Genomic DNA, 27,353 nt, shown 5'->3' with positions numbered 1-27,353 from the left:
AAATAGCCACTACAACTCCCATGAGCTCGGACGATTGCATCCATACATCTCTGCAATGACTCAAATAACTTATTAATAAAGTCATCTGGAATGGCAAAGAAAGCATATTTGCAGGACTTCCAAAGTTCATCAAGATTCATGGAATTCATCTTCAATGCCTCCTCCATCTTACCATGTTCAATAATGTTCATGTCTGGTGACTGGGCTGGTCAATCCTGGAGCACCTTGACCTTCTTCGCTTTCAGGAACTTTGATGTGGAGGCTGAAGTATGAAAAGGAGCGCTATCCTGCTGAAAAATTTGCCCTCTCCTGTGGTTTATAATGTAATGGGCAGCACAAATGTCTTGATACTTCAGGCTCTTGATGTTGTCATCCACAGATCTCTCGCACGCCCCATACCGAATGTAACCCCAAACAATGATTTTTCCTTCACCAAACTTGACTGATTTCTGTGAGAATCTTGGGTCCATGCGGGTTCCAATAGGTCTTCTGCAGTATTTGTGATGATTGGGATGCAGTTCAACAGATGATTCATCTGAAAAATCTACCTTCTGCCACTTTTCCAAATGATCAACTAGAAGTCAAGGTATTATTTGTTGCTCTTACCACTGGGATTGATGACAAGACTTTTGTCAGGTAGTGTATAATAAAAACTGTTTACATCACTGTCAAAAAACTCTATTATCTTATTTCTTCTGCTTGAGCAGATTAAGCCATTTTTGCTTAACAAAGTACATTACGCAACTGAGATTTTAATCTCCATTTTTGTCAATATTTAAAAGCAAAAATCAACATTTGTTTTAAAAAGTTTTCTCTAAACTTTATAACAATTCTCTGTAAGAAAAGGAACAGAGCATTTAGTCTACTACAGTCTAAAAACAGTGAAAATGGGTTTTCCTTTGCTCTGGGCGAGAGAGAAAGAGGCTACATTTTCGAACCCATTTTAGTCAAATCAGCAGAATCCTGTGGAATGGAGTTTAATATGGTAAAATTAGAGAGTACTTTTGTGTTATAAGGAGCTTAAAAAATAATCTAATTAGTCCAGATATGTAATTATGGAAGATGCAAGGGCGCATGGGGATGCGTAATATACAGTGCTAATGCTGGCTATTCTGATTATGCGAAAAAATCTATAGAGATTCCTATGAAAGTCCTGCTGGCACAGACCTACTGAGAAAGTTATTTAGAAATCTAATAAGCAAACATCACAATATGACAGTAGACTCTTTCCCTTTAAATTGAATTACCTCAAAGCAACATATGGAGAAATTAATATCAATTCAAAATAGTAATGACTTTTGTATTTTTCAATATTTTTATTATATTACCTATAACATACAGGTATGCATACAGGAGCTGCTGACATCGAATTGAACCAGATTTTGGTAAAAACCCAAACAATACAGACATAAAAACATAACAGAGTGTAAAAATCTTGATAGTTCTCTGTGTCTCATCTTTCAAATCTTATCTTAAATTTGTATTCTCTTTTGTATTCAAAGTGGTTGGGCCATTTTACAGCTTGATTTTCTTTCACTGAAAACATCTGAGAGTTTCCTTGACTGTGTTTTGGATCATTGTCTTGCTGAAATGTTCACTCTGGTTTCATCTTCATCATCCTGCTAATGTAGATGTTGGACTGAAGCAGCTAATATAAACTCACAATGACGAAGGCCAGAGGGTTGTTAAATAACTACTAATATATTTCAGCTGATCTTTGGGCTTTCACTGCCTTTCTACACCTTTCTTTCCTCATGTGTTTAATAAATTTTCCCTGTGCCATTTCATTTTATTATGCATAACTTATTTTGTAAACGCATAACTTCATTTGTAAACTATTTAGATTTGTTTCTTTGCATACTGTACATGGAATCCCATATATGGTTCTTTGCATATATGGTTCCCAGCATCCGAGGAAAATTTCAAGTCAATGGCATCTTTAGAAATATGTTTTTTGAAAAAAAAATTATAATGTGTTCATACATATTATATACTTATTACATAATATATACATATTATCTTACAAATGGAAAATGTGGTATCTATACAGACACGGAAACTGAACAAAACACTTTTAAAGTGTTTTATACAAGTTTAGTGACCAGTTTAGTGACAGCTATTTTGAAACTCGTTTTTCTGAAACAGGGGAAAATTAAACTTGGAGAACTTGCCGCATAAGATGCCACCAAGCTTAATATTGTAGGAATAAAGAAGTTAATATTAATTTACAATGATGAAGGGCAGATGGTTGCTGAATAACCTCTAAGACATTTCAGCTGCTGTCTGGGCTTTCACTGCTTTTCTACACCTCCCTTTCTTCATGTGTTCAATAGTTTTATTTTTTCCTGTGCCATTTCATTTGATTACACAAAACTTAATTTGTAAACTAACTAGATTTGTTTCTTTGCATTTATGAATTTATTTGGTTGTTACCAGCATCCAGAGAAAAGTCAACTGCACCTTTAGAAATGTGTTTTTTTTTTCGAAAAAATTGTGTTCAGTAGTTTTTTTACCGACTGTATGTGTACCACCCTACACATAGAAAGTGTGGTATCTACACAGACACCGAAACTGAGCAAACTGTTCATAACGTTTTTACACAAGCTTGGATTGTTTATTGACAGCAATTTTGACACTCGTTTTTCTCAAACAGGATAGGATTAAACCTGGAGAACTTGCCACAACAGTTGTCACAAAGTGTATTATTGTTTGACTAAAGCAGCTAATATTAATTTACAATGACCAAGGGTAGAGGGTTGCTGAATAACTACTAAGAGATTTACTAAGAGATTTCAGCTGAGTCTGGGCTTTCACTGCCTTTCTACACCTTTCAACCCAAGCTCATTCGCTCTGCCCCTCCTTTTCGCGCTAGGCGGCCGACGGCTCGCCTCCGAGTGGAGGGCTTTCCCGATGCAATCAGTTTGTCCGCTTAGCTCACAGTGTTGCGTCGGCGGAGCGGAGGCCCCGGACGGGAAGGAGGAGGAGCCGGCCGCGGTGGACGACGACCGGGATCGAGTCCGAGGAACAGCAGGTTCCGGAAATCCGGTAAGACGAAAAACGGAATCCGAAAAATAAGGGCGAGAATGCGGCGGGATCCGAAAACGCGGTCGAAATCGAAGACGAGGGCTTTTTCTTTTTTTTTTTATTCTTTTTTTTTCTTTTTTGCTTTTGCGAACCGCCGCTCGGGTTTAGGGAAGGAGGGGGAGGAGGAGGAAGAGGAGGGCGGCCGAGGCGGCCGAGTCGGCCGATCCGGCGGCTTTTCGCGCGAGAACGGCGCGGGCGCGAACGAAAAAACGTGCACAGCGGCCTTTCGCGGATCCGCGAAAACAAAAACTGCTCGAATACGTACCTCTCCGGATGTAAAACGTCTGCGGGGCTACGTTTCCACAATGAGCCCGGGTTGACACCTTCCTTTCTTCATGTGTTCAATACTTTTTCCTGTGTCATTTTATTTTATTACACATAACTTAATTTGTAAACTAATTAGATTTGTTTTCTTTGCATATGTGGATTTATTTGGCTGTTACTAACATCTGGTGAAAATTTCCTTTGGAAGTAAATTTTCTGAGAAAAATGGTGATGTGTTCAATGCTTAATTCCCACACTATACATGCTCATATCTTTCTTTTGTGTTCAGACAGAGCAGCATTTAGGAAAATTACTGTTAATGTCACAACTTACCATTCCGGATACTTTTTTTTTGTATTTTTAAATAAGGACATGTTCACACATGATTTCTGTATGTATGAAAGGGGCTAACGAGTTATTCTCACCTGTAGCAGAAGCTCCTTCTCCACAACCTCCTGCGTCTTTGATATAAGCCTCCGCTGCAGAGAGTGAATCTTCTGAATCAGTTCAAAGGAGCTTGGATCGCTTGCCTGCACAGAAGAACAGACTGCATAAACCAAATCTAACTGTATTATTTCAGTAAGAAAACTAGTGTAAACACGCACCTCGAGTTTTCTCCAGCGGTGAACATTCAGGGGATTGTTGAGCTCATCCTCTAGAGCCCGACATCTTGTCCTCTCTTTCATGAGTTCCCTGTGCATATGAAACACTTCCTGTCTGCCATCAGAAAAAAAGAAAGACATAGCGGTAGAATCATTCTGGCCTGTAATTTATTATTTTTTTTCCTCGGCTATAATAAAAGTAACAATAACCTACTAATTTATAGCCAGTCATTTAAAGCCTGGCAGGACGCAACGGCACTTTGAAAATGAGTTTGTGCGACAGCTTCTAAAAGCCTGCACTTCACTTATTTACTTATGCACAGCAACAGCCACAAACAGAGGAAATGCAAACAAGAGGGTGAACGGAAACAAGAGCGAGAAACAAATCTCTTGGATTTTATATCGACAGGTTATGGCTAGCGACATAATCCCGGCTGACCTTTTCCTCTCTGCACCAAACTAGTTTGAAAAGACACTTGTAGACATTTATGCTACACATTTTAAGCGGATTACAGATAGCCCATGTAAACACAAGCTACATAGTGTCACTGTTTATCTGATTTCTCAGTAACCTGGATGGGAGACCACATGGGAAAATTAGGTTGATGTTGAAAGTGGTTTTAGTGAGGCCAGCAGGGGGCGCTCAACTTGTGGTCTGAGTGAGTCATAATGCCCCAGTAAAGTGAAGGGGACGCAGTACTGTCTTTCGGATGAGATTTTAAACCAAGGTCCTAACACTCTGTGGTCATTAAAAATCCCATGGCACTTCTTGTAAACAGTAGGGGTGTAACCCCGGTGTCCTGGCTAAATTCCCTCTTAGACCTTAACCCTCATGGCCTCCCAATCAACCCCATCCACTGAATTGGCTCTATCATTGTCTCTCCACTCCACTAATAGCTGGTGTGTGGTGAACACACCCATTGTCCGGTGGCTGCTGTCGCATCTTTCAAGGGGATGCTGCACACTGGTGCTGGTGTGGAGAGACCCCCTTCATCATTGTAAAGCACTTTGGGTGTATAGCCATACAGGATAAATGCGCTAAATAAATACACATTACATTACATCAAGTAAAATTATGTAAATAACAAGCAAAATAACCTACCCAGGCTCATTATCGATACGTACCCCTGTATACATTTCTGGACAGTGGGAAATATATCCCAGGAGGAAGTTTTATTTTTATTTTTTTGGCAATTTTTGCTAATCCACTAGAGGTAGAGCTTAGATTCAGACAAAAAAAATTAAACCCAACCCTACCTGAGCCTGTGCACCGTGTGTCTATATATAAAAACAGGCGCATTCACTATGCAATCTCTGAATTAGTCAATTCATGAAATGCCTTTTTCACACCGCACACGCAGGAAGTTGCTGCAGGCCTTGGTGTAGATGAAAAGTAAAAAATAAAGTGTATTTATATATAAAGATAGATACGTAACTACATAGAATAGAGATAGTTCGATCTGTGCAGCAGCCGCCGATTAGCTGCATGCTGCAGGCACAGCTGGTGTGATAGGCAAACGCCTGCGCACTGCTTCTGCTCTCCATATGCGCTGCGCACAGGTGACTGATGAACGTGCTCTGTATAAAGACACTGTTCTCAGATCAGCTTATGTATGGGATTTGCATGTGTTTTTTTAAACAGACAAAAACTCTTAATAATATGTAAACATGTCTGTCCTGGCATCTTTTACTTTAAACACAAACAATTTTGTCTAAAATGAGGACAAGCACTATGAACATAATCGAATGCTTTCATTAGCAATTTGTGTATAGCTCTCAACGCAATTAGGCTAATTAAGTAATGACCATAAAAAACAAAAACATAAATGCTTGTTCACGGGCTGGTCCCCCAATCGATACCCCCACCCACTAAACCCAACCAACAGTGTTTTCAATAGCACAGATTGACCCAATCACCGCCTTCTCTAAACCCAACCAACAGTGTTTTCAAAAGCAATACAAAAAAAGAAAAGCCCTCGCGGCTACCTGATTTTTACCTTATTTTCAGTTCTTACTACCTTCTAATAGTTTATTTTTGTGTTTATTTAACTTTTTTGCCTTTTGTTTTATCTGCTTTCTGTAACCATTCTTGACTGCACTCGAACCCCATCATGGCAATCAACTCCTCTCTGTGTTTCAAGTTCGGCAACGTACATGGCGAGCTACTGGGCAAACTGGTAACAGCTGAAAAGCTGTCCACATGGATATAAGCTGTCAGGTGGTATCCCGAAAATAAACAAAAGCTGTCTGCGGTGTTATGATTGCATAGAAAAGCAAACAACCTTGTAGCTTATGCTATGAATCAGATTTTTGTAAACTGAGTATAGACTCCTTGTGCTCTCATAATTATGGACACTTCGTTAAAAGATCCCAATGTTCTGTTCTGTTACACTGCACAAACCTGTTATTTTCGCAAAACAACATATTCTGTGTGTACAGCACGCTAACATTGGACTCAGCTGAAGAAAGTCTAGCCAGCCAATGTCTTCCTTTGACCTGTTACAGTGATTCAACTCCGCAAATAAACAACTTAAAAGCTCCATCAGCCAACCTATTAGCACTAGTGGCTTGCAGAGACTGGGGAAAGCAAATTACACCATCTCAGCCATGATAGAAAAGAATCTTTAAATACATTGAAAATAAATAAATGACAAAATCGTTTCTTATGATGCACAAAAAAACAAAACAAAAAAAAAATCCTTGCAGGAAAAAAAACAGAAAAGTGAAAGAAAAGGAGATAAAATTGTCAAAAAATATTTTTACAGGTTGTGAGTTTTACAGGTTGTGATTTTTATTTAATCACATCTGTGACCAAATTTCCCTACTTCAATAGTAAATTGTAGGTGAATATTGTAAGAGCAGAGCCCAAATTCGTAGTAAATTGACAAAATAGCTGGCAAAATCAACTAGCTACTGAAGGTGCCTCAGGGTTCAGTACTTACACCACTTCTCTTCTCTATGTGCATGACACCTCAAGGCTCGGTTATTCAGAAACATGGCTTTTCCAAACACAACTTCTCATTCCAGCCTGATGATCTTAAGATACACTCAAAAAATACAAAGTTGTTGCAAGTTAATATTGGTTCAAATGTGAACAAACCTAATTGGGTTTAGAAAAAGAGAGTTGTGTAGCATGCTCAGATATGAAGTGACTATTTCTCCTAATACTGCAAGACTGATCCTTATGATAAAAACTGCATAAAATGGGGGTGCTGGTTCCCATTTTTAAGAAGGAGGACTGGAGGGTGTGCTCTATATGGGGAACACACTCCTCAGCCTTCCTGGTAAAGTCTATGCCAGGGTACTGGAGAAGAGGATCCGGCCGAGGGTTGAACCTAGGATCCAGGAGGTATCATGTGTTTTTTTTTTTAGGTTGTAGTACACTGGACCAGCTCTATACCCTCACCAGGGTGCTCGAGGGTATGCCCAACCAGTCCACGTGTTTTAAGGACTTGGAGAAGCCATTCGACCATGCCCCTCGTGGCATTCTGTGGAAGGTGCTCTGGGATTATGGGGTCAGAGGCGCTCTGTTAAAGGCTGTCTCATCCCTGTATGAACAGAGTAGGAGTTTGGTTTGTATTGCCGGCAATAAGTCAGACTTGTTTCCAGTGAATGTTGGATTCCAGCAGGGCTGCCCTTTGTCACCAATTTTGTTCATAATTTTCAGACAGAATTTCTACGCCCAACATTCTCTCAGAGATTTCATCTCTGTTATACGCAGATGATGTTGTTTTGTTGGTTTCATCGAACATGGACCTTCAGCATGCCCTGGGGCGGTTTACTGCTGACTGTGACGTGGCTGGGATGAGAATCAGCACCTCCAAGTCTAAGACCATGGTGCTCCATTGGAAGAAGGTAGTTTGCCAACTCCAAGTTAAAGGAAAGTCCTTACCCCAGGTGGAGGAGTTCAAATATCTTGAGGTTGTGTTCACGAGTGAGGGAAAAATGGAACAGGAGATTAACAGGTGGATTGGTGCAGCAGTAATGTTGTTGATGTACTGGTCCGTTGCGATAAAGAAGGAGCTGAGCCAAAAGGCAAAGCTCTTGATTTACTGGTGAATCTACAGTTCTACTCTCACCTATGATCATGAACTTTGGGTCATGAACGAAAGGACAAGATCTCGGATACAAGCAGCCTAAATGAGTTTCCTTCCCAGGATGGCAGAGGGCACACTTATAGATAGGGTGAGGAGCTCTGTCACCTGGGAGGAGCTCGGAGTAGAGCCGCTTCTCCTCCACATTGAGAGAAGTCAGCTGAGATGGCTTCTGTTTCAGATGCCTCCTGGTCACCTACTGTACCTATAGTAGGAAGGTGTACCAGGCATGTCCCACTGGTAGGAGGCCTAGGGGAAGACCCAGGACATGCTTGAGGGACTACGTCTCTTGACTGGCTTGGAACACCTCAGGATCCCTCATGGAGGAGGGATCTGGGGAGAGGGAAGTCTGGGATTCTCTCTTAAGTCTGCTGCCCCTGCGAGCCAGAATAAAAATAATGATTCTTATGATGCCATGTACAGCAGATGAAAAAAAAAATCTAATTGTTTAATTTTCTTCATCTTTCATTTTACATGTAGCTATTTGGGTGCCTCGTGGTTCTGTACTTGGGCCACCTGTCTTCTTCCGTCTACAGTACATGACATCATAAGGATTAATAGTGCAATATTAGGGGAATCAGTTACTTCATATAAGAGCATGGTACAAAATCTTGTTCTGTCAATGCTGAACTGTTGCAATTGTCTCTGGGCTAGCCTGCCAAACAGAACTGTCAAACCTCTGGAATTGATCTTGAACATAGCAAGGTAAGTGGTCTTTAGGAATCCAAAAATAGTGCAGGTCATACTATTTGTCAATTTGCACAGGTTGCCAAAATTTGAATTAAATCCAAGGCACTGATGCATTTTGCTTTTGAATTCTGCAAATCAACAGTACATTGGTGCCATTTCTCTGTTAGTGGAACAACTTGCCTCGCACAGGGATTTCCTAGTCCTTTTTTTATAAAAAAATAAATAAATAAATAAGAAAAAAATGCTACCTGTATTGCATTTGACTAACGGATGCTTAGTATAAGGTTTTTCTTTTGTTGATTTCATTGCTTATATTAAGCTGATTGTTACTCACTTTTGATAAAGTACCTATTAATGATTAAATTGAAATGTAAGCCAACTGTTAACTGATAACATAGGGGAAAGCAGGGACAAAAATACCATTTTTCATAAAAACCTATTTTCAAGAGTTCACACTTAGCAGATGATTGATTATAAAGCTAGTTTGGCATGCTGTCCCGGGAGAGAGCCCTGAGCTCATAAGATCCTCGAGCCTGGGGTTTCCTCCCGTTTACAAGGCAAGAGGGGAGTTTAAGCTCAGGTAGATCTTAAGAACTCCCCTGCTGTAGTAGCTAATGAACAGATAGTGATTGCTCTTAGGACATAACTACTTACAAGAAGCATGTCTATGGTGTCAATTTGGATTAGTCAATTAACTTAAGTTGCATGTTTTTGGATGGTGGGAGGAAACCGGGGAAACCAACGTGAGTACGGGAAGAACGTCTAAACTCCACACAGAAACGTTTGCTGGCTTGGTAAGGATTAAAACTAGTGATGTTCTTGCTGTGAAGCAGCAGTGCTAATCACTGGGCCACCGTCGAAAGAAGGAGGAGCAGGGGTGGAAAAGGGGATTCTTCAAAACAAAGATGGCTGTCATATGGAACTTGGGGTACTTATAGTGGCTTAGGAATTGTCTGATTGGTGAATGATAAATTGAATAATGCGGGACCAGCCACAGCAATCATAAGCACGTGATCCTCTCGAAATTGCTTTATAAATAAACTTCATTTAAATGATAATGTTTTAGACAGAGATGTATTTTTTGCTGTTGTTGCTAACTCATACAGTAGGTGTGGTCTATCAGGTGGTATTTTAAGCCAATGTAGAACAACTTCAAAATAATTTCACTTTAAAAATAAATTGCACATTGCAACTTTTGACTCTGTCAGTAGGGACAAAAGTAACATAGGATCAAATGTAACAACGTTTGCTACATTTACTAGCTTAATCTTGTCTATTTTAAATATATCTGACTATGACCTTGTTGACGTTCACTGCAAACATATCTTGTCCTTTATATTTGCAAAAAAACTAAATATTAAACTGCATTTTCATTTTTAATTTCACTTCCATCAAATGTTTCAAAAGTAATACAACAATGCAAAATGTTACAATTTTCTATAAATATTTTAATATTTTGTATTATGATTGTCAATATGCATTTATTTTATTAGACATCTGAATCCAAACAGCAAACTCTAATGTGGAGGTGAAAAATAAGGTTTGTCTATTAGCAGTGGGACATAAATAACAGCGGTACATTTGTGCTCACAGGAACTCTTGCCATTTAAACCTGATTTGTTTTTAAACTATAAACTCAGACATTGCAAACATAAGGATGAGTTATTGCACTATATAACTTGTAGATTGATCATTAATGTAACTCATGAAAAAAGAGAAACACAACTAGTAATAAAGGAAAAAGAACCACAACAATAACTTACTTTCTGCACTTAAAAAACTGAAATTCTGACCTAACCCTGGGATACGGTCCTGAAACCTGCTGATATTTGGTAGATCCATCAAGGGTTGCATTCTGAATGTGCTGTTATAGCCCAGAAAGCAAATGTTGTCAGGGCTTCAAGAAAATCACTCTATTAACTTTCGTTCCACTATTTTTACGTTTGTCCCTACTCTGCCCTACTGTAGGTCACAAGATAAAAGCTACATTAAACAACATTAAAACAATTTGTCTGTATTTATCTAAAATGTATAGTCTTTAACAAACACAACCCTGCTGAAAAATCCAGCTTAAACCAGCCTAAGCTGGTTGGCTGGTTTTAGCTGGTCAACCAGGCTGGTTTTAGAAGGGTTTTGGCCACTTCCAGGCTGGTTTCCAGCCATTTCCAGCCTGGTCTTAGCTGGTCAGATTGGGAGATGACCAGCTAAAACCAGCTTGACCAGCCTAGCCAAGCTGGGAGTCCAGCCAAAACCAGCTATATCCAGCTTAAACCAGGCTGGTCAAGCTGGTTTTAGCTGGATTTTGCTGGTCATTTTCCAGGCTGGAAATGGCTGGAAACCAGCCTGGAAGTCGCCAAAACCCCTCTAAAACCAGCCTGGTCGACTAGCTAAAACCAGCCAACCAGCCTAGGCTGGTTTAAGCTGGAATTTTCAGCAGGGAAAGCAAATTTCCAATTATAGAACGTGTTATTTTGAACACAGCTCGTTCTTTCCTTGACAAAGAGCCATTTTGTGACCAACTGAGTGCTAAACCGAAATGACATGATGCAGTTTAAACAGTATATCATACAACTACTTATGTGAAGCAATGGAGAGAGATTGATGATGATAGCACACAGCTCATTTACCTGAGCACAATGCAAGTTGAGTTTATGAGGGAGTTAGCGATTAGCATGCTAAATTGATCAATAAGTCACTTCCTTTGTGGAAAAAAAAGATGCTAATACCAAAACCTTTAGCGTAGTATCATTTGTCTAGCAATGCAAGTAATTTGGAGAGCTTTTTGCTAGAGTTCTTGTGCTAAGACGACTGTAAGATTGCTTCTAAATGGCACGGATTGATTTCTCAAGACCTACAAGGTCTTTTTTCGTCATTCACGATTCAGACAAAATCAATGTTGTTAGTGTTTGCTAGGTTTGAGGGAGAAAAAACTGGCATTAGCTCTTGTTTTTGGTTGCTTGTCATCTTTAATGCTTATAACTGTCATGATGGCTCTTTTCCAAAGCCTACTGAGCTACCTACAGAAACAGAATTTTAAGGTCTCACAGATGTTCTCTTGATGCAAAACCTGTTTTATTCTATGTTTAGCCAAATTGTATGCTGAAAAAATAATGCTAAACAATCCTTTAATGCTCAGCAACAAGGTAATATGGCAGAAAAGATTATTATAAATACATGATATAGACTACATTAAATATAAACAACTAGGCTAGCTGTTTAGGGTAATTGTTAGCTTCAAATGATGTTGTTTTTATGCTTACTAGCAGGCTAATATGAATCCCTATTTAATTGTCAGTTACTTTTCCCTGTTGTGCATGGATGTCGAATGGAAGTTCTCAATTGCATATTATGTCTTTGTGTTTGGGACCTAACCTAAGTGTTTAATAAGTGTCTTCACTCATTAAAATTGATGGCGAGGCAAACAAGCAAGACTTCAGATGCTTTGATGCAGAGAGAAATCCTCTGGTACACCTGTTGCATCATTCTTAGGATGTTCACACACAAACGCACACAGTTTCTGTTCTCGTAGTTTGTGGGTGTGAAGCAAAACTGTCTTTCTAAATAACCCTGTCAAATAAATCTGTAAGACATTCCTGCTAAAAGTAAAGCGTACAATAATAATGCAATTTTGCATCTACGCACAATTTATTTATATTCCTCTAACTTAGCTTTGTATGAAGTGTGTGTAATTGTGTCAGTAGTGCTATGTAGCATACAGTTGAAGTCAGAATTATTAGCCCCCCTTTATTTTTATTTATTTATTTTTTATATTTCCCAAATGATGTTTAACAGAGCAGGGACATTTTCACAGTAGGTCTGATAATATTTTTTCTTCTGGAGAAAGTCTTATTTGTTTTATTTCGGCTAGAATAAAAGCAGTTTTTATTTTTTTAAACAATATTATTAGCCCCTTTAAGCTATAGTCTGCAGAACAAACCATCCTTATACAGTAACTTGCCTAATTACCCAAACCTGCCTAGTTAACCTAATTAACCTAGGTTAAAACTATTATGTTTAGAAATGTGTTGAAAAAGTCTCTCCGTTAAACAGAAATTGGGAAAAATAAAAAAACATGGGGGCTAATAATTGAGGGGGACTAATAATTCTGACTTTAACTGTAAAATTTCAGAAAAGTCAGAAAATTCTGTAGCAACTTGTTTTATACCTGAATCAGCCTTATTAAATGAATTTTTTGTATGAACAATTTAAATAATGTATTTGATCACTGTAAAAATTAGCACCTTTAAATGAATTCTTCATAAAAGTATTCAGTGTCAGTGAATGTCGTTATCTATAAGGTACTGACGTAAAATATCTCAAATAATAAACAGATTAAAAATTTTTTGCACGGTCGTATAACCCTTGTTGTGGTTGATGCAAACGCTGACATGCACCTCTCAAAATATTTAACTACATGTCGCAACAACGCGTAGCGCAAGCTCTGTGATTGGTCGGATTGGTAGCAGTGACGAGTGTGGGTGGTGCTGAGAAGTGTGAGCCCAATGGATCGATGGTTTATATGAGTCAAGTCCCATAAAGATGCTTCAGATGGAAACTTTTGTTTTGTGTTTACCTTATGATTAAAGTTGTTGCACAACTGCCGGTTCCCACCGGAATGAGCGTGTTTCAGCTACTTGTAGCGCTCAGAAAAAAAAACACCCGCAAAGAAACTCGACAGTAACAAAAAACCTACTGCCAGCTAGTGTTTCAGAAGTGTTATTGCAGAGCAACACAAACCTCACACACAGGTAAAAATGCACGGCTACATGCAAGGCCTGCGCCGTGGGACATTCCGATCACTCGACACAGAAATGTAAATCAGCCTTAAATTTCAATTCAAGTATACTTTCCAGTTTTTGAACTGTCAGAAAATACTGTAACAACTTGTTGAATTAACAATTTAAAAATGTATTTCATGTCTTCGCCAATAGCCTAGTGGTTAGTGCGTCGGCACATAGCATCCAGGTGCTTGCGGTGACTGGAGTTTGATTCCCGGCTCGAGGTCCTTTTCCAATCCTTCCCCTATCTCAACTCCCTACACTTTCCTGTCTGTCAATCTCTACTGTCCTATCAATAAAGGTGAAAACCCCTAAAAATAGTTATAAAAAAGAAAAAAAAATGTATTTCATATACTGCATGAATTAGCATTTTTAAACAAACTCTTAAAATAAAATGATTCAGTGATAGTGAATGTCGCCATCTACTGGGGAAAAAAATGTAAAATACCTAAAATAATACACAGGCTAAAGGCTGATCTTTCGGTTGACCTTTCAAAAAATATAACTACACGTTGCATGCTCTGTGATTAGACAGCTTGGTAGTTGTGAAACCTGTTGGAGCGAGTGTTTACAAGTTTCAAGTACCGTGAATGATCTCTGGATGGAAACTGTTGTTTACCTTATGACGCCTACAAACAGCATGCAGAAGTATAAATGCACATTGACCCGCAAGGCAGGTGCTATGGTTCATGCCGATCACTCCACACAGATAAATCAGCCTTAAGGTTACATTTACACAACAAAAAATAAAAAAATAAAAACTTTGTGTACACATTTTTGTTTTAAATAACAGTGGTGTATTATGTTTAGCATGAAAGGGCATGAAATTTGGCTTAGTATCCCTGTTGCTCCCAACTTTCAAAAATCGGAAGCTACAGCAAAAAAATTAAAGCAACCTCCCCATGCAAACTGGACCGTTGACTGGTTTATAAAGTCAATAATTTTATCGTATCGTCAAAACGAGTGGTTATAAAGATTTTCACATGATATAGTGGTAAATATTCTACCCTCTCAAAAGTTTTACTCAGAACTATTTATTAATATGTGTATCTTGGCTTGGTTTCTGTAACTTTTCCACCTAAAACAGACTAACCACACATAATCTTTTTTTTTTTTCATGCAAGCATATATCCATCTTTGTTGCCTATCATTGCAGCCCAATTTGTGCTTAATAAAACAAAATTCACATGATTGTCAGGGGTATGTTATAGGTAGAAGAAATTAGCACAAATGTCAGAGAATACAATAAAGAAACACCTGGTTCCAAACAACAAATTTTTTTTCAGAGAACATGAAGGAATTAAGTTATTAGTTATGGTCCCAATTTGTATTGTGTCTCTTATACCTGTAAACTCACATGGTAACTAGATGTGTAAGTAGTATGTAAGTACAGTGTAGGTACACAATGGTACATAGTATTTACTCGTGTAATTCTGGTGTAACTACTATAACTATATATATGCACATACTTTTTGGCAGAAGTTTGCTGTTGTTAAACAGTTGCACAAAGGCTTAGGTTTTATATATTACACATTAATTTGTGACCATTTTACACCTTATATTGAGTGGAAAGTTCCTGAGGATTTACCCTGTAATTACACTGATATCACAAAGTGAAACCTTCTAATGCAGCGTTAGTTCTGGCATTCTTATTTTAATACAGTGTTCAGAAGTAAATGGTATGCAAACAGGTGTGGAAGTGGGAAAACACCTGCAAGTATATTGTCGTTACAAAGTGCACTTATGTAATTCTTGTTACAGATGTGTACTTTCTTAATGTCCTGTTAAACATTTTAACTTACACATACTATTCAGTGTGTTGTTGCATGTGTGTAGTTACACCAGTATTACACAAGTAAATGTTATGTACCAGTGTGTACATACACTGAAGTTACAAACTACTACATACATCTAGTTATCATGTAAGTTTACCGGTATAAGCGACACAATATAAAGTGGGACCTTAGTTTTTTATTACTTATTAGTTTTTACAATTTTAAGTGAATTGAAGATAAAACAATTAAGTTTTCCCCTCTGAAAATTATGTTGTTTCAGCTTATTTTGAATAAGTTGTTTGAACAAACAGCAAACATCATTTTCTGAGTGTATACAAACACCATGTTTACATACATGGCACACCAACAGTAAACATTTTCAACCTCTCCCCAATCAAACACAACTGAATCAACTCATCAGAACATTAGAAGAAACTCGAATGTGTCAGATAAGGGAGACATCTAAAATATGTACTATCGGTGTGCCTCCAGGAACAGGGTTGGAAAACACTGTCTTATATAATATGCCGGGATTGCCAGCCCCACTTTTTAATGTATCTCAATTTACTCCATCCAAACTTTTATTAGCTAAGCAGACGTTCTTTCTGAGTGATCATTTGCTCAAGACAGGTCTAATGGCAGCCTGAAACACTGACACTTTCTCAACTTCGATTACTCTGGTGCTCGACTTAAGTTTGTATCTGGGAAATCCAGCAATTCTCTAAGCAAGCCCTTCAATAAAACACTTTCAGCGGCACTCAGTTTGATCTGCAGCTAACAAAGGCTTCTCAGCATTGAGTGCGCACAAAAACACAGCGAAAAGGAATTACGTAAAAGACATAAAATGCAACACAAGGGCATACAGTACAGTAATTACTGACATCAGAGCTCCTACCAGACCGTATTCATCTTAGTCACTGGTCATTTTACTGCACGTTACGTAAAACACACACACACAATAGAGCCTAAAAAGGATTTCCTGTCCAGATTGGAAGAAAATAAAAGCAGTCCTTTCCATTTGCTCGCCTTTTGCTGGCTTTGGCTTTAATTTATGCATTTTAATTGTGTTTTTGGCAAAGCTTTTGTTTTTCTGCTCTCGCCATTCTCTCTTCTCAATTGTACTTTGCATAAATACATCACTGTCCACTAAAAGAAAGCAAGCCATCCATCTTTCACCCATCAACAAATTAATTCCACTATGACAAATAAATAACTGATTTACAATGGAAAACAAGAAGCCCACATGCTTTTTTTTCAGTCCATATGCTTCCCTCGGTAAGTCGGTGTTGCTCGTTCTGCATGAAGACAGAAGTGGGTTGGGGTATATAGATTGATTTATTCAGGAAGACAAGGTTGATATCTGGGACTTAAACTCTAATCAACACGCTTATAGAGTTCAGCATTCTCGCCCACACACACAAACACACACATTCTCCTGTGTTGCAGAATGAGGTCTTCCTGCAGTGGCTCCACACACATATTTGCAGGCAATAGCAGAAAAATGGTGTAAAACAAAAGGCATCGGTGTCAAGAACTGGCCTTGTTACTGTGCACAGGTTCAATTATCGTCAGCATCCTCCCACAAACATCAACAATCGCCTTCTATAGGCTGTAGCACATGCGCATGTGCTGTCCCAAAGCTGCCGCAAGTGATTCTTTTAAACGACACACACAAAATGTCTCTATCAGCTGACAGATATTGCGTAAATAGGTGTCTTGAGATCTCCCACCTGTCTGTCTGACAGCCTGGGGCTCCGTAAGCAGGTAAACACAGAATGTGAATGCAGTGTGCGTGTGTAAAGGTTATTATTGCACACTGAACCTGAAATGTTCGCATGTTAAAGAATAAATTCGACCTCAGGTTCTATCAATATGATTGACACACTGCCTCTGAAACTTTTATCCGTCAAAAAATTCAGATAAGGATAGATTTTTTCAGATTTTTGGCTCATCATTCATTCACTTGTTTGGACTGTAAAGGAAGCACACACGCATACATCTTTGCTGAGTCTTGTTATCTGTTAATATTGTGACATTGCGACACGGTTTCCCTTGCTTTTCTCTGTTTACCCCTGTTTTGACCGTTGCCTGTCTGACTAATCTTACAATCGCCTTCTATAGGCTGTAGCACATGCGCATATGTCGTCCCAAAGCTGCCGCAAGTGATTCTTTTAAACGCCACACAAAACATGTCTCTATCAGCTGACAAATATTGCGTAAAATAGGTGTCTTGAGATCTCCCACCTGTCTGTCTGACAGCCTGGTGCTCAGTAAGCAGGTTAACACAGAATGCAGTGTGCGTGTGTAAAGGTTATTATTGCACACTGAATCTAAAATGTTCACATGTTAAAGAATAAATTTGACCTCAGATTGTGTCAATAGTATTGACACACTGCCTACGAAACTTTTATCTGTCAAAAAAATTCAGACAAGGTTAGAGTTTTTCAGATTTTTGGCTCATCATTCATTCACTACTTGAGCTGTAAAGGCAGCACACACACACATCTTTGCTGAGTCTTGTTATCTGTTAAAACTGTGACATTGCGCAGCGGTTCACCTTGCATTGTCCAGCCATGTTTTGACCCTTGTTTTGTTTTATTGTTTAACTGTTTACCACTGTTTTGACCGCTGCCTCTCTGACTAATCTTAAAAATAAACTGCACGTGGATCCTCAACCCCGTTGTCAGCGTCTCTTAGTTACACCGCCATTGTTTTTGATAACATAATCTTGGTTGTCTAATTTTATTGTAAATGCCACAGACATAGGGATCCAAAAAATTATATGATGCCATGTCTATGTATTTAAGTTGCAAGATGTGAGCCTAAAGGTCATGAATGTCAATCAAATGCATTTCCATACAAAATGATAGAATAGTAGCGCAGTGTAACAGAAAGTAAGTGTGAACGAGCCCTTAAACAGTTAATTTAAAGGGATAATCTGCCCAAAAATGTATTAACAACTTTTTTTCTCCATTGGACCTATAAAAAACTACTATTGTCCAATATCAACCTAGATAAGCCTTTAAATGCCACCTTAAGCTGAATACTGCAAGTTAATTTAGCAGAATGGTCAGGCAGGAAACAGTCAACACAGAAGCAAACAGGTGTATAATACAGAAATGTAGTCAATAAGCAGGCAGATGGTCAGTACAGGCAGGCAGCAGGCAATGTAAACAAACAGCCAGGCTAGGGTCAAAAACACAGAAAGGCAAGGCAAAGAAATTGCATTGTAATGTTTATTAAAATTTCAACAAGACTCAGCAACATGTATGTGTGTTTGAGAGGTGTATATATAGTCTGTGTGCAATTAGTCCTGAACAGCTTCAGCTGTGTCTGTTTGCAATCAAGGGGATCTAGGCCAGGTGTGTGAGTGGTGCATGACTGAATATGTAGTACTTTTGCTGGCAGATTTGTAGTTCTCCAGCGATCTGCACAGGCTGGATAACTGGTGATCGTGAAAGAAAACTATAATGCAATATAAATTCTTATTATTATAAGAATTTAAGTTATAAGTTATAAGAATTTTGAGTTACTAAAAAATAGTGATTACATTTTTTTAAATAACTTTCTATATTAAACAGCACTTTGGGAACTATTTAAATAAAACATTTACAGAAGGGCTTACATTTTTTTAATGTGTGCTGTATACTTATTTTAAACTCATCTGTTCAAATTTAATTCTACTTTTTTATCTGATTTTTATATTCTGCTTAGCCTGAAAGCAAAGTTCAAAATGTATTGATTTAATGGATTATAATGCTTAACTGAAGGCTTAAACAAATTGAGGAAAAGTATTTCCGGAGCTTTCTGGAATACATCAGTATTGCATACCCATTTTCTATTCATTTTTTTAAAGTAGAATTTATGCCAAGTGTTCATCCTGTAAATAAATAAATAAATAAATAAATAAATAAATAAGCTTTAGCATGACGCAAGAACACTCTCCTTCAGCAATAATGACCAGCTGACTATATATTATCCCTTGCTTAGACAATTTTACAACAAAAAAAAAGAAGAAAAAAAAAACCTTTTCCATCCCTCATTTGAATCTGAATTTTACCGGCTGCCAGGGACATGTTGTAAAGACTGCATGCATAAATCCCCTATTATCTCAGGGATTGTATCTTTGGTTTGATTGAACGACGCAGCCTATTATGAAATGTTACAAGAAAGGCTCTAGGTATAGCTCAGCTTGCAGACAATGCTTAAGGAACGCTTATTTTAGGCTTATGAAATATTCATACTGATCTGATTGGAAGCAGATTATTGGGAAATGGTTTGTCAGGATGCCATCCAGAGGCTTTTTGAGCTGCTTTCTAATGAGAATGAGTGAAATTCTACATGCTCTTGTTCTGCATGCTTCACCTAGACTAAACAGACATGGATAAAAAATGGAGCAGGATGACCAGATATACTTCTTTCTTTCTTTCTTTCTTTCTTTCTTTCTTTCTTTCTTTCTTTCTTTCTTTCTTTCTTTCTTTCTTTCTTTCTTTCTTTCTTTCTTTCTTTCTTCCTTCCTTGCTTCCTTTCTTTCTTTCTTTCTTTCTTTCATCAAAACTAAATAATTGATTATTGTTTTATTTTAAATAATATCCATTCATTCATTTTTTTTTCGGCTTAGTCCCTTTATTAATCTGGGGTCGCCAAAGCGGAATGAACCACAAACTTATCAAGCATATGTTCTATGCAGCGGATGCCCTTCCAGCTGCAAGCCATCTCTGGGTAACATCCATAAACACTCATTCACAATCATATACTACAGACAATTTAGCCCACCCAATTCACCTGTTCCGCATGTCTTTGGACTGTGGAGCACCCGGAGGAAACCTACGCGAACACAGGGAGAACATGCAAACCCCACACAGAAACACCAACCGACCCAGTCGAGGCTCGAACCAGCGACCTTCTTGCTTTGAGGCAACAGCACTACGTACAGCACCATTGCATCTCCCATTGTCATTATTAATATTATTATTAATATTATCATTATTATTATCAGTAGTAGTAGAAAGTATATATATATATATATATATATATATATATATATATATATATATATATATATATATATATATATATATATATATATATATATATATATATATATATTGTTTTCATTTTAAACAATGTATTATTGTTATGATTATTATTTTTTTATTCATTATTATATTAATTATTAATTAATAGTAGTTAATTAATATAGTTTATAGTAAAGTATAGTAATATTATAGATAATAATATTACTAATAATATATATATATATATATATATATATATATATATATATATATGTATATATATATATATATATATATATATATATATATATATATATATATATATGCATGTATAAATAAATATAATAATAAAATAAATAAATAATAATAATAATATTAATACATTGTTATTATAATAATGTTTTTATCCATGTCTGTATACTAATGCAAATTTGTAATAATAATAATTATTATTATTATTATTATTATTTTGTCTATTTGTACCATACGGACGCTGACAACGAAGGCTCCACTTGCAGTTTATTAAAGAGTTGTCCTGCATGCAATGGTCAAAACAGGGACGAACAGGGCTATATAGGATAATTAAAAGAGCATAGTCAAAAAACAGGCAGAAGTTCAAGATAGGCAGCAAAGAATCAACAAGAACAATAAACAATGCAAAAAGTAAAAAACATGGTGGCACAAACAAGAAAAAATGCTTTGTAACACTTGTGTGTGTAAATGCGATTAGTGTATACAGTCTGTGTATTTATAATAGTAATTGATAAGCTCCCAGCTGTGTGTGTGTAATCATCGGAGAACCGGAACAGGTGTGTAAGGTACATGATGGGCTATGTAATTCAAAAAGTGACAGAATTGTAGTCCTGGTGACAGTACATGCTCACTGGATATTTTCTCTTTTTCTGACTATTTTCTGTAAACCCTAGAGATGGTTGTGCGTGAAAATCCCAGTAGATCAACAGTTTCTGAAATACCTAACAACTTCTTCCCCATTCTGATGCTCAGTTTAAGTGAAGTTTAGTTTTAAACTAATTTCGAGAGGAGCATGTGCTCATGATTTACCCAGCTGGTCCACATTAACTAATTATGATCCTCCAATCGAAGGATCCCAAATCACTATATATATCCTCATTTCCTTTCTACAACTATCTTCGTCTGGAAGAAACCCCCCTCCTCCCCTTCTTCCTCCTTTATCCAGAATGGGCGGCACGGTGGCCCAGTGACTAGCACTGTTGCCTCACAGCAAGAATACCAATGGTGTTGGGTCCTCGCTGAGCCATCTGGTATTTCTGTGTGGAGTTTGCATGTTCTCCCCGTGTCCGCGTGGGTTTCCCCCGGGTTTCCCGGTTTCCTCCCACCATCCAAATGTGCTCTATATTATAGATAAAACAAGCCTAAACCTTTTTTTTTTATAATGTCTTACTCTCAGGAAGTTCGCCTTGGCCTCAGCAGCGGGGGAGTTTGAGATAGACCTGAGCTCAATCTCCACTCGCCCTGCAAAAGGGGGGGAGCCCTGGGCTCGAGGATCCCTTGAGCTCAGGGCTCTCTCCCGAGACAGCATGCCAAACAAGCTATGTATAAATCATGAGCTAAGTGTGAACTCTTGAAACTGCAGCGGATCGTCTTAACCATGTTTACATGCCTAAATGCATTGAGATGCTGCCATGTGATTGGCTGATTAGAAATTTTCATTAAGGAGCACTTGGACAGGTGTACCTAATAAAGTGGCTAGTGAGTGTCAGATACCTTATTTGACACTATAAAGCCCTACATTTCTCCTTTTTAATTCAATGAAAAACACCTACAGCAGTGATATACTGACCACTGAACTAGAAATGTTCACGGTTAAGAGAGGATATAGAGTAATGAAGGTAGAAAGGACGGAGCACAAGTGCTAGTGAGGGAGAGTGAGAAAGAAAGATAGAAAGATAGCAGTTAGAGAAATGTGCCCACAGCGGCACACATTTAAAACAATGAGCTGTGATAGAGTCCAAGACCTCTGTCCACTAAATGTGCACTAGTGAGCTAAAATGTCAAAGGTAAGGTCTATCTGTCGTACCCTCTCTATCTCTCAGATTTTTTTTTCTTTCTATTCATGCCCTTATTTCAGAGAAGCAATTATATAATGTTCCTCTAATGCAATAAAAAGCAGGGGAATCAGCTTGGAGATTGGTGGAACATGCTCTAATGCTAAGAGTGGTTTTAATTGAAGTAAAGTTCAAGTAAGGTAACCCTGCGATTCAGGCAAACATAATTTATTTTGGAGTGCGGGCTCTTTGAAATCATTTGAAATGGAAAGACCTCCTCATTACAGTAGACAAACACCCAACACAACAATTTGGTTCAGAGCTGGATCAAAGAAGGGAAAAAATAATAAATAAAAATCGAGCACGCACACACACAAAACACTCACTTTCACATCGTTGCTCCACGCTCCGTATTGTTCATTCCAACGCTGTGGTTCTGTAATCTACTAATGAATATTCCAGGCAAAAAGGCAACAGGATCTAGCTCATTACGGCAGAAATCGTCATGGTCTTATTTACTGCAAAATTAGCAAGTAAAAATCTGCACTGTGCAGAAGCAACAGATCATGTGCAGCAGAATGTTTATTTATTTGTTTGTTTTATTTGTTTTACTTATTAACTTCTATATATTGCTTCCTGTATGGCTTTGTGAGCAACTTCTTAAAATAATGCTAATAATTATTAAATAATAATAATAATGAATGATAATAATAATAAGCATTATTATTATTATTATTATTATTATTATTATTATTATTATTATTATTATTACTATTATTATCATTAAAAAAAATATTTGTTTCCTCAAAATTCTAAACACAATTCATTTTCATTTTCATGATTTTCATTTATGGGGTATAACAACAATGTGAAAAAAGATTTTGAAATGAAAATTTAAAAAATCATATTTAATCCATTGTGGAATAAGGCTGTAATATAAAAAAGTGGAAAAGGGAAGCACTATGAATACTTTTCAGATGCACTGTAAATAATAATAATAATAATAATAATAATAATAATAATAATAATAATTTTAACGATTATTCCTCTTATTCATTTTATTATTATTTTAAACAATAAAATATAATAAAAGAATATTATTAATGATAACTAAGACTAGGAGTAGTAGTAGTAGTAGTAGTAGTAGTAGGATTGATACTTCTTAAAATAATAATAATAATAATAATAATAATAATATTATTATTATTATTATAAACATCATCATCATCATCATCCTCATCATCATCATCATCATCATCATCATTACTAGTAGCATTATCATTATTATTAAATAAAGTTTAAATGTAAAATATTATCAAATAAAAAAGTGGCAAAGTTTTTTTTTTTTCTTTATGTGTATTATTTATAAATAACCCATAATTCTTATATAATCTTAAAATAAACTTGCAAAACATTGTGTTCAAAATAAATAAAAAGCATAGTAAAAAAATGCTAATTGTTCCTGAAATATTGCAGGAACCATCCAAATAAATCAATTCACCCAACTAATTTTTAAAACTAATAACCTAATTTACATTCTTCTATTCTCCACTGCATTTGCACATGTTTCATGACTTATTAATCACAGCACATAATCATAATTTCAAATGATATATTGTACTTTTCACGAACTTCACAGGAAGGTCTCAAATCCCATCTAAAGTATCCACATGCAGTCTCTCGTTTGTAATTTCCGATCCTTAAAGAAGCAGATTGAAGTACTGTAGCATTTCATGGCACAGACTGACCTGCTGCGTGGAGTGAAAAAGTCTACGCGAGTATGCGTGTACCTATAGGATTTAAAATTGCATACATTATCATTATGTACATGAGCCTTGATTGCAATCTCTTTTTGAGAAGCAGAGTTCATTCGACTGTCATTATTAAGAGCAAAAAAAGGTTCCATTTACATTCCAATCATTCTCTGTCTCTCGTCGCGTCAAGTGGATGTTGGAAGGAGAACATTTGTATGGGACATGTTGGAGATTTTACCCATTTCTTTTCTCTAGCTGTATTAGTGGTTTATGAAATAAGTTAAGAAATGCCTTAAGTTCAATTTTTAAATATATATATATAAAAAAGGGTAAGTTCACCCCAAAATTGCTGGCAGCTAGCTCTCTGCAACTCTGGTCATCTATTGAAGCTAAGAAGGGCTGCTTCCGCTCAGTACCTGGATGGAAAACCACATGGGAAAGCTAGGTTGCTGTCGGGAGTGATGTTACTGAGACCAGCAGGGGCGCTCAACCTGCGATCTGTGTGGGTCCTAACGCCCCAGTATAGTGAAGGGGACTGTATACTGCTCAGTATGTGCCATCGTATGGATGAGATGTTAAATCAAGATCCTGACTAACCCTGGCATCCTCTCCAAATTTGCCCACTGGCCTCTGTCCATCATGGCCTCCTGTATCATCCCCATATCATTATTGGGTTCATCTCTATGTCTTCTCTACACCAATTAGCTGATGTGGGGTGTGCGGTCTGGTGCAATATGGCTGCCGTCAAATCATCCAGGTGAATGATGCACACTGGTCGTTAATGAGGAGATTCTCTCCATTGGGTAAAGCACTTTGAAAAGCGCTAAATAAATGTAAGGAATTATAATTAAAATGACAATTCTGGTATTATTTACTCTCATATCAATCCAATCCCTCCAAGATCTTCATTTATCTTTAAAGCACAATTAAGATTCGCTGTAAAAAAGTATGTTTTAAATTTTTGATCAAATTAAAGCCCCGGTCAGATCACAGGATTTTTATTGTCGGTTACGAAAGTCACAATGTCAGATTATGCTATTTTTTTTTTCTTGATGAAATCTTGGCTTGTCGTGGGTAACAAATGTGCCAGACTACACGTTTCTTCACAATGAATTATTCTGTCACGTCTACAATGAGTTATTTCCCAAAGCCACAAGTCATAAGTGTCGCTATAACAATATTTCTTCAACTCAATTTCAACTTTTTTTTTAATCTTATTTAAATCTCAATGAACACTTGAAGTCAACTAATAACTACATTATTTAAGGGCATTCTTTATGACATGGAAAGGATCAAACTTATGACTCCTTTTTGATATTATGATATTTTCTTTGAAATCTAAATGTAGATTTTCCTGCCAGGGTTGCTCACCAGGGTTACAATCCCTCACCTGAACTTGCTGCGAGTGGCAGAGAAAATGAAAGCACATAAGCAGCAGCAAGGAAAAATCAGATGCTCAAAACATAATCTTCAAAATAATGACATATTTTAAAAATTATAACTGAGTTTAGTGATACAATGAGAATGAAGCATTTATTACATCCCATAATTATCCATATAATTAACAATATAAAACAATATAAATATAATTTGTACATTTTTCTTTGAAAAAATATCTTTTTAAAGCAAATTTCGTTTGGTATCATATTTGTCTTAAATTAAATGCATCTTTTGTTGGTCAGTTATCAATAAACAACAATAATGAATAACATTTGAAATGAAGCACTTTAAAACAAGTTTGCTATATGCGTCAAAACACAAATTGCAGTGAGTTTGTGTTGGTTTGTTAAATAACATAATAATCTCGCCTAAATAAAATTAAAGTAAAATATTCAGTATCAGAGAAGCCAATATTAAACTGTTTTCACAATTATTGACAAATTTGAATAAGCAGGAAATGCTTTTGCAAAGTATTCGCAGCACTAAACATGTTCCCAGATTACCTCGGAAGAACAAACTTTGTTGGAAGGATGAGAGAACTCATTGTGCTTGAACTTGTTGTGAGAATGAAGATGTCTGCATATTTGTGCCAGTCTGTCAGATAAAATTACTTAAAACACTTTAATATTTTAGAAAAGATAGTTAAAGTTTGCATAAACAATGATTGATCTTATCCTATTTTTTGATTAAGTGACCGGCGCATTAATGGCAGCAACCACTGATATAACAAAAAATTTTGTGCTCCTATTGCACAGTATACACACATGTCAAACTCATTGTGAAGAACAGAAAAAACATTAAACATTTCTGCGATGGTGTCGTGAGGCGTCGCAGGCATGGTATACGTTTTCGTGAACTATGCCATATTACACAAAAAGAAACAATAGAATTTTTAAGAGAATTTTTAGGAATCTAGTGTATTCATAACTGTTTTTCTTAAATTAGAAAATCAGAAGAAAATGTCCGTTAAGAATCTGGCCCCAGGAGTTGATAAACTAACACATCCGCATCCAGTCAAAAGATCTCACCCTCACACCTTCTGCTTCAGTAGGTGTCAACAGCGCTACAGGTCAGCCTATAAATGAACTCCCATCTGGATCTTTTTGGACAAATATTGACCCAGGTTTCCCTTGGTATTAACATGCATTTTCAGTGATCCGATAACAAGTGGTCAGTCAAGATGTATTACTGTTTTCACTCATTAACATGCGTTCAAATGCATCTCTTGAGAGCTCTTGTTCAAATTTTATCGAGACTATCATATTTAATCACACTCTGCATCTATTTTTTTTTTTGCAGGAGAGGTCAGTGAATTGCATGACTACTACTGAATGATTGAATCCATGTTACATGGCTAATGAGAGAGCAGGAGGGCAAGCCAATGGAAGAAAAAAAAAAAGATTTGGATGGAAAGTAGAGTTTTGATCTTAAAGCAATAATATCCTGCTGCAGACCAGCAGACCCACACACATTTGAGCACACAATCTGGCACACGCTATCTAGGCAGGGGCAAACCATATATGGTTAATGACGGATCAGTCTTCTTCTATTTTATCTTGTTTAATGACGACTAACTCCTTAGGAGCATTAACGCCATTTACTGAATTTCACAAATACCCAAAACTGAAAATTTGTTTTCTTGCTATTTCCAAAACTGTAAGAGTTTCTTTGTTCTGTTGAAGTTATTTTGAAAAATTTTGGAAACTGGTATTGTTTACTATGGTTACTGCTTTTTAACATTCTTCAAATGATCTTCTTTTGTGTTCAACAGAATAAAGAAAAGCATAAAGGTTTGGAAACAATTAAAGGCGAGTACATAGTGAGTAA

At 37.0% G+C, this 27,353-nt stretch overlaps 1 protein-coding gene across 1 annotated transcript in view; it reads right to left on the bottom strand.

Annotated features, from left to right (window-relative positions):
* Positions 1-27,353, bottom strand: part of cfap58 (cilia and flagella associated protein 58) — a gene marked incomplete at its 3' end in the record, with an annotated part of 145,647 nt that overhangs the window by 23,660 nt on the left and 94,634 nt on the right. The window contains 2 exon segments of the mRNA NM_001077556.4: positions 3,774-3,878; positions 3,954-4,065. Of these exon segments, the coding sequence (NP_001071024.4) occupies positions 3,774-3,878; positions 3,954-4,065 (217 nt within the window).

The sequence above is a fragment of the Danio rerio genome, chromosome 1, assembly GCF_052040795.2.
Source record: "Danio rerio strain M-AB ecotype USA chromosome 1, GRCz13ab, whole genome shotgun sequence".
NCBI classification, from domain to species: Eukaryota; Metazoa; Chordata; class Actinopteri; order Cypriniformes; family Danionidae; genus Danio; species Danio rerio.
The sequence above is the reverse complement of the archived record's forward strand: the minus strand, read 5'-3'. Positions and strand labels throughout refer to the sequence as shown.